General features: G+C 54.9%; 1 protein-coding gene across 1 annotated transcript; it reads right to left on the reverse strand.

Moving 5' to 3' along the window:
• Positions 1–868: 868 nt before the first annotated feature.
• Positions 869–7,168, reverse strand: LOC120507867 (argininosuccinate lyase-like). The gene is made up of 14 exons (XM_039721013.1): positions 7,124–7,168; positions 5,833–6,027; positions 5,159–5,242; positions 4,797–4,853; positions 4,468–4,565; positions 3,763–3,840; positions 3,445–3,522; positions 3,249–3,301; positions 2,866–2,928; positions 2,637–2,770; positions 2,288–2,371; positions 2,010–2,090; positions 1,546–1,652; positions 869–1,109 (listed from the first exon to the last, which is right to left on the reverse strand). The coding sequence occupies exons 1-14, from the start codon at positions 7,133–7,135 to the stop codon at positions 959–961; spliced, it is 1,275 nt and encodes a 424-aa protein (XP_039576947.1). The 5' UTR covers positions 7,136–7,168; the 3' UTR covers positions 869–958.
• Between the last annotated feature and the right edge of the window lie 826 nt (positions 7,169–7,994).

A 7,994-nucleotide genomic window follows, 5' to 3' on the forward strand; every position in this document is an offset into this window, starting at 1 on the left:
TGCTGCTGGGAGCAAGAGAAAATCTGTTCAGCTGAGGATCTGAAGAGAAAGAACTAGAAGATACAAACAGGAAAAATAAGGGGAGTGGCATGGATCAAGAGAGTTTATGGGAGGAAAAAGAACTGTGAGGGGGAGATGAGGAAATCTCTGTTCTTCTGACTCTGCAGGTGTTGAGTATTGGTGTTACCTGTAGCTTTCTTGTTCCTTTAGCCTGGCAGCTGAGTGTGCAAAAGTGATTTCCTGGCCACAGGTGACCAGTCTGGAGAGTGAGACAAGAGCTAAAACAAGAACACAGCAGGAAGGAAGGGAGCAAACACAAAGGAGGTTTGTGGAAAGATCATTTAAATGTGCTGTTTAAATGCCAAGTGAATGAATTTGTTTTAAGGCTGGAATAAGGAGAGATTGAGTGGTGGGAAGTTGGTAAAATGGAATTTTGCTGTTGCTGATCCTTCTTCCAGGTGTTAAAAGCACAAATGCTCCAAAGGTGCAAGCACTCTGTGTCTCCTGGGGTACTTTGGCTGGAGATTTAACTGCTGACAGTGTGTCCTGGCTGTGCTGCAGCCCTTGCCCCAAAGCTGGTGAGGCAACACCTTTGTTATTTCTGTTCCCTGTGTGTTCCAGACCTGCAGCTCTGAGTCAACAACGTGCTGCTGCCTCAGCACGGGGAGAAGGGGCTGAGCAAAGCTCCAGCTTTGCAAGGCTGGGGTGGGAAAGGAATTTTGCTGGGTAAAAAGAGACAATCCCCATCTGCCAGCATCTCCTGCAAGATACACATCCCCAGCTGCAAGGGAGGAGAGCCCACACCCTTCCAAACCTGGGCTGAGCTCAGCCCATCCTCACCCTGAAAAAACAAGACACAAGAGCAGGATTTCAGTGAACTACAGACACCCCAGTGTTTATTAACTCCAGATCAGTGGCACGGGCACTCTGCTGCAGGCACGGGATCTCTCCCCACACTCTAAGCCTGCTCCTTGAGCCTCTTGAGCAGCTCCCGCAGCTGCTCGATCTGGGCGGACACGCTGCTCTTGGCGGTGCCGCCCGCGGCCGTGTACTGCTCCACGCTGCTCAGCACGCTGAACACCTGCGCCACGTCGCTGCCAAACAGGGGGCTGGGGGCACAGGGGCTGTCAGGGGGCTCTGGGCTGCTGCGCCTGCCCAGGGCCTGGGCACAGGCTGGGGGAGTGAGGACAGAGCCTTTTCCCCAGGGGAAACGCTCCTGAGCTTCTGACATCAGCTTGGAGCTTCTGACATCAGCTTGGAGCTTCTGACAGCAGCTCCAAGGGGACACCGAGGGACTTCAGAGCCAAAGCCCTCTGGGGGCTTCCTGCTCAGGGCAGAGGTGTCTCCCAGCCCCTCCCAAGAGCTCCTGCCCATGCCCATTCCACCCTGCTGGAGTGGAGTGGAGGGGATGTTGTCCCCCTCCAGTGTTTCAGCCTTTGTGATATCTGAGGTTGAGGTGCTGCCCAGCCCAGGCACTTTGGGGAAGGCAGATGAGGGAGGCTGAGCCCTGCCTGTGCAGGGAAGTGAAATAACAGAGGTACAAACCTGATGCTCTTCAGGTCCTCCAGGCTGAGGTTGTTGATGGTGATGCCTTTGGTCTCGGCGAGGTGGACGGCCTTGCCAGCAGCAATGTGGGCTTGTCTGAAGGGCATCTGCAGGGGGAAGCAGAGGTGGCACTCAGTGACCAGGCAGCTGGGCTCCTTTTCCATGAGGAAAATGGATGTGCTACTTTCTCAGCTGGCCTTTTTTTCCCTTAGGGCAATGCAAGCTGAATCTGGCAGTGTTGGGGTGGAAGAGGGGAGGATTTAGGAATAAATTATAATCAAGTAATTTGGGTGTAAATCACTATGAAGTCTCTCAGGTAGGACTGCTTGACAGGCATGTAAAGGATGTGTTTTCAGCTTTCATGGTTGTTGACTGCTCATCACCCTGGGGCCTCATCCCAGCTCCTCACTGAGCAGTTCTGCATCCAAAGAAATCCCAGCTCCAGCTTTCCCTCTGGCACTTACTCCTTTGTGAACTAAGTAGAGAGCCAGGTCAGATGACAGGATCTCAGGGCTCAGTGCCTTCTCCATGTTCTCCTTGTTGATCTGCAGAAAGGAGGGGCAGAGGGAGATGTTACATATCATCTGCTCTTCCTGGGGCACAAAAGCTCTAAGAGGGACCAAAATGAGCAGTGTGACTGAGGCACTGAAGAATTTTCACTTTAGGACCAGTCTGGAGCCCTGTCCCCTGTGTTACTCACAGAATGTGCTCCATGTTCAATACTTAAAAGATGAATCCTTACCTGGAGGGTGGAAATCACTCCAGTGGCAACCTGGAGCACAGCATTCAGGGTGTCCACAACATCAAAGACAGCCTCCTTGTCCTCCTGTGTTGGAACAGTGATGGAAATGGCTCTGAGCCAGCCTGGTACAGCACAACAGGCTGAGCAGCCCCTGCAGCAGAGCAGGGATGTGATCCCAGAGGCTCCTGCCATGGCACTCAGGGTGTCACCTGCAGCATCCCCTCCCTCAGCCCCTATCCCAGCACAGAGCCAGGGGCTGTGCACAGAAATGGAGTGCTGGGACAGCTCAAGGGCAGGGGATGACTGTGTCTGCTCAGAGAGATGCTGTGGAGAGGAACAAGGGCTCTACCTGCAGGTCCTTGTTGTAGGTGCTTGGGAGTCCTTTGAGGACCATCAGAATTGCAGCCAGCTGCAGAGGGAACAGGAGAGGCAGGGAGTGAGGCACAGAGCAAAGCACAGCCCCAGGGCAGCTCCAGAACCATCCTAGTGATGGATTTCAGTCCCTTATCTAGGAAGGGTGACTGGGAAGGTGTCAGGAGCTGCCTCCCCCCGTGCTGGGAGGCTTTGGCTGTGCTTACCCACAAAGTCCCTCTCGCTGACGGCATCCATGCTGTTCAGGCTGATGGAAGCAAAGTCCAGCTCTGCAAGGAAGGGGATGGACACAGGAGGTCACACTGGCCCTGACAGGAGCCTGAATGCACCACGCTGCCCCAGAGGAGGTGACTGTGAGCCCTTGAGCAGTCCCAGCAACACAAACACTTTTAGTGGGGTTTTTGTTATGCAGCCAGACAGGCAGAGTGCAGCAGGGACTGCTCTTCCTCCCACCTCACTGGCACTGCCTGTATCTGCAGCAAAACTCCTGGGAAATGAAAGGCTCTGGCTCCAGGATGGGGCACTGTGGTGCCATTCCCTCCCTCCCAGGTGTGACAGGTACTCCCATGCCCCTCAGGATAACATTTACCACTGCGCAGCAGCTCTCTGTCGATTTCCAGGGGGTTTCCAGCCAGAGCGCCACTGCCAGGGGAGAAAGAAACAGAAATCAAGTAATCCTCCTTTCATATCCATCCAAAGCTGAGCTCTGGGAAGCAGGGAAGGCATTCCTGAAGTCTTTGCAGAGCAAAGCAAGGCCAAATGATCACACAAATAGTAGATCTTACCTTCCCAAAGGCAAGACATTGATCCTCTTCTTCACCTCTCCCAGGCGCTCAGAATCGCGGGTCAGAGCAACAGCATGGCTGGGGAAGGACAAGGGGGAGAGGGCACGTGAAGCAGGGAATGGCTCTTTGCTTCCCAGTCATTATCCTGCCATGCCTGGAGCCTGGGAACCCCCCTCAAACATGAGGAGCCTGGACAGAGGCAGGGGACACAGGGAGTTCCTGTTCCAGTTTGCAGGGCTCCCTCTGGTTTGTCACCAGCCCTGGCTGTCCCCCCAGCAGAGCAGGGCCCCGAGGCTGGAGAGGGTGGGAGGTGCTCACCTGAGCAAGAACTGGCTCCATCGGATGGGCTGAGCTTTCTGCAGGTGGGTGTAGCCAGGCAGGATCACATCGATTTCTCTGGGAGGGAAAGCACAGAGAGGTGAGCAGCAGAGGCAGCAGGGAGGGCAGGGACAGGGACAGGGACACAGCAGAGCTCCTGGCAAGGTCACAAACTGAGCATCTTTAGGCTGTGTTGTACTGAAGCCTGTCCATCTCCTGTCAGCCTTCAAGCCAAGCACACTGGGTTTAGCTGTTCCAGAGTGGTGAATCTGCCTTGGGCCTCCTGGAAAGTTGCCTGGAGCAGTAACCCCTCTGGGCAGGCAAGGATTCCCCAGGCCTCCCCAGGTCTGGAGTGTGAGGAGCAGAGCCAGACAGGGAGGTAACACAGCTGAGCTCTCTCTCCTACAGAAAAACCTGAAACATTTTGTTCCCTCCTTCTGATGGGTTTGGTGCCTTCCAGAATCTTGTGTGGACCTCCCACTTCAACTCCCTTGCCAGACATGAAGGAAAGTTTCTCTGAAGGATGAGGAAAGTTTCACAAGGGGCCATTGTGTCCCCTGGGCTACCCCAAACTGCCTGGCTGTAACTCCCTGCACAGGAGACACTGCTGCTGCCCAGTGGGGTCAGACAAAGGACAAACCAAAGAGTCTCCTGCCCCCAAAAGGCCAAAGTTATGGAAAACAGGGACTGAGGAAAAGGACTCACATGGCAGCACGTTCCACCAGGGTCTTAATGAGCTGCAGGAGGTGCGTGGAGATGATGGAGAGGGAATTCTTCATGAACAGCTTCAGGTCAGTCACAACCTGTGGGGGATTGGCCATAAAGAATGTCACATATGCAGTGAAAGCAAGGCAAACCTCTCCTTCTCCTGTGTGATGGGAAGGTGCATCTTCTCATCATTTGGTCATATTTCTGTGGTAATGTCAGCATTTCTTGCTCTCCAGGAAGAGTTCAGAGGCCACTCTGGACTGAGGTCTCCTGAAGTGAGGGAGAGGAGGAATACAGAAGAAGAAACAAAAAGATTCTGTCCATACCTGATCATTCCTGCTTCTGCCAGTGTGCAACTTCCCAGCTACGTCTCCAATCAGCTCCTGAGGACAAGAGCAGGATTTCTGTCAGCATCTCTGTGTGCTAAACAGGACAATCCACATGAGCACATCTCCCTGCCTGGAAGGGACTCAGCTCCAGGATCCTGTCAGTAACCTGGGGTGTGTTCTGGGGAAGGGCAGCTTTGGCTTCTGTGCTTGTACAGTGCCACAAAAGGGGGCTTGGAGACCCTTGGCTGTGCCCAGGGGGTTCAGTGCCAGCAGCTCCAAAGGGATTTGCCAGAGGGACAGAGGGACAAGGCCTTAATGTCAGGCAGAGGGTCAGGAACCAGAGGCTGGAGGAGCCAAACCTTCAGCCTGCGCTCGTTGGCAGTGTGGATATCCTCATCAGTTGGTTTCAGCACAAAGACTCCCTTGGACCATTCCTCAGAGATCTGCAAACAGCACAAACACCACAGTTACCCTGCTGTGCCTGGGGCTGTGAGTGTCCCCAGCAAATCCCAGCTCCTGGCATTCCCAGAAGTCTCATTCAAACTTTTCCATTCAGGCTGCTTGCTGCATCCTGATCTTCCATAGTATTGGTGGGATTCACTTCTCTATCCAGGACAACCCTGCACTGTTATGGAGGATTTAAATATTGCAAGGAAAAATTGAGTTTAAATATCAGTGATTTCTTTACCATCATCCACAAAGCTTTTCCTATAAAACATTGCACAGACTCACCATTGTCCAGGGTGGGTGATCAATAACAATGGATATTTTATAAAAGCACTTCTCTGCTGCCTCCTCTTCCCCCCTACACCTGCTATGCATTGCCTCCTGCCAAGCTGGGCAGCCACACTCAAAATTCCACATGCCAGCAGGAAAAGGATGTTCTTACTTCACACTGAAATGATTCCTAGTGACTGCTCAGTCTGAAGGAGACACGAGGACATTTAAAGGCACTGTTTAAAACAGCAAGATGCTGTCAGGTAAGGAAGGATTCATTCCAGCACACATGAGAGTTTGTGAAGGGAAGAAATACCTTTTCCAGGCCACTCAGGATTTTCTCCAGCTCAGTTTTGGACAGGATTCCAGCCTTCTCCAAGGCTTTGGCATAAGCCATGCTCCCCTGGATGTCCACCTCAGACAGTCTCTGATCAACAGTAATGGAAGCGCTGAGCATCTCCATGATGGGATCTGTGCTCCCCACAAACCTTCCTGCCATCATTTTGTCCCCCTGCAAGAAATGAAGAGACACAGAGTTATGGATATATCCCCTAAAAATCTCTTCATGTCATCCTTATCAAAGTAAAACTGAGGACCACCTCAGGAACGGTTTCATTCAGTCTATACCAGCAATACCCTGGACTTAGAGCATGTCACTCTCACTAGAATTTAGTCTTTGAGGTTACAAGTATGGCTTGGGATCCGCCAAGATATTTGAATTCTGCAGGACTCTGAAAATAAGCATCAGGGTGTGTGGTGCAAGGCCAGCATGGAACTCTTTTTTAAGGCAGCCTCTGACCCTTGAAATGCTCCAAAAAATCCCACTCTTTTAGGGAGACTAGAAGAAAATATTCAGCTGACAAGGAGCTGTGGGCCAGCACAAACCACACGCTCTAAGCCACCCTGTAACTACAAAGTGTCTGAAGTTACCGTTTGAAGCAGCTCCAGAGCCCACGACTTTGTCACATAAAATTAGGATAAAACCGGCAAAATTAGGATAAAACCGGCAGAAAGGGAGACCTGGGTGCCTTTCAATGAGACGCAAAGGGAAGAGAAAACCCCAAAGCAGCCCCAGAGGGGCTCGCAGGTGCGCGGCGCCGGGCGGGCGGCGGAGCTACCATGGACAGCGGGCAGGGACCGCGGCTTTCCCGGGACTGGAGCCGGGAGGGCAGGAGGAGCCTGCGGGGCAGGTGAGGGCTCGGGGGGCGGCAGCTCTGAGTTTGTCCGCCAGGGAAATGGGGGAAAAAAACCAAAGTTTTGCAGCTTCTCGCTGGACAGCCAGTGATGGGCAGAGGGTAAAAGGTGCTGCTGGGAGGGAAGGGCTGGGGTGGGAAGAGGTGTCCAGGAACATTTTCGCTGCCGGGATCAGAGGTGGGACGGTGGATTATTGCAGCAAAGACGTTCGCTGTGCCCTTTTCCATTGGAAAACCACTCACAGAATCATTAAGGTTGGAAAAGATCAGTGAGTCCGACACTGCCAGGACCACCCCTAACCCACGTCCCCAGGACCACACGGACACCTTTCCTGAACCCTCCCAGGGACGCTGATCCCACCCGTTCCAAACGGAGCAGAGAAGGACCCGCAGCAAAACCAAGCTCCCGCTCACCTCTGCTGCCATTTCGGACGACGTTTTGCTCGTTTGTGCAGCGATCCTGGCGCTTGGTGCAACCTGCGGGACAGCGCGGAGATGCTCAGCTGCCGCCGTGCGCGCTCCCGGTCCCCCGGCACCCCTCCCGGAGCGCTCCCGGTTCCCTGAGCATCACTCCCTGCTCCGCTCCCGGTGCACTCCCAATTCCCCGGGCACCGCTCCCGGTGCGCTCCCAATTCCTTGGGTGTCGTTCCAGGTGCGCTCCCGGTTCTCTGGGCATCGCTCCCGGTTCCCTGAGCATCGCTCCCTGCTCCACTCCCGGTGCGCTCCCAAGTCCCCGGGCACCGCTCCCTGTTCTCTGGGCACCGCTCCCTGCCCCGCTCCCTGTCCCCCGGGCATCGCTCCGTGCCCCGCTCCCTGTCCCCCGGGCATCGCTCCGTGCCCGCTCCCGGTTCCCCGGGCATCGCTCCGTGCCCGCTCCCGGTTCCCCGGGCGCCGCTCACCTGCTCCGCTCGCAGCCCCGGCCGCTCTGTGGCTCGCTGCTCCCCGGCCCCGCTGCCCCGCTTTTACAGCCCTCGGCTCGGGGCTGGCGGCTCGGCCCGCCCCGGGGCGGGGTGTGCCCGGGCCCGGCCCCGCTCGGGTCCCCCCCGTGTCCCCCGTGTCCCTTCCCAGCCCCGCGCTGCGGCTCGGGGACGGGCGTGCTTTGGACAGGGAGGCTTGGGAGGGATGCTGGGGTGATGCTTCTCAGCCGGCGTGGCTGCTGCGCTGTGCACAGGTCAGGAACATCCTTGGAATGCTTTTCTGGCAGTATTGATCTCTCTGTGTCTCACCCCTCTAATGAACAATCTTTAATATAAACGGAACTGATCCAGTGCTCTGTGCCCATTGC

Source organism: Passer montanus, unplaced genomic scaffold (assembly GCF_014805655.1).
Source record: "Passer montanus isolate IOZ18808 unplaced genomic scaffold, ASM1480565v1 scaffold44, whole genome shotgun sequence".
Classification (NCBI taxonomy): Eukaryota; Metazoa; Chordata; class Aves; order Passeriformes; family Passeridae; genus Passer; species Passer montanus.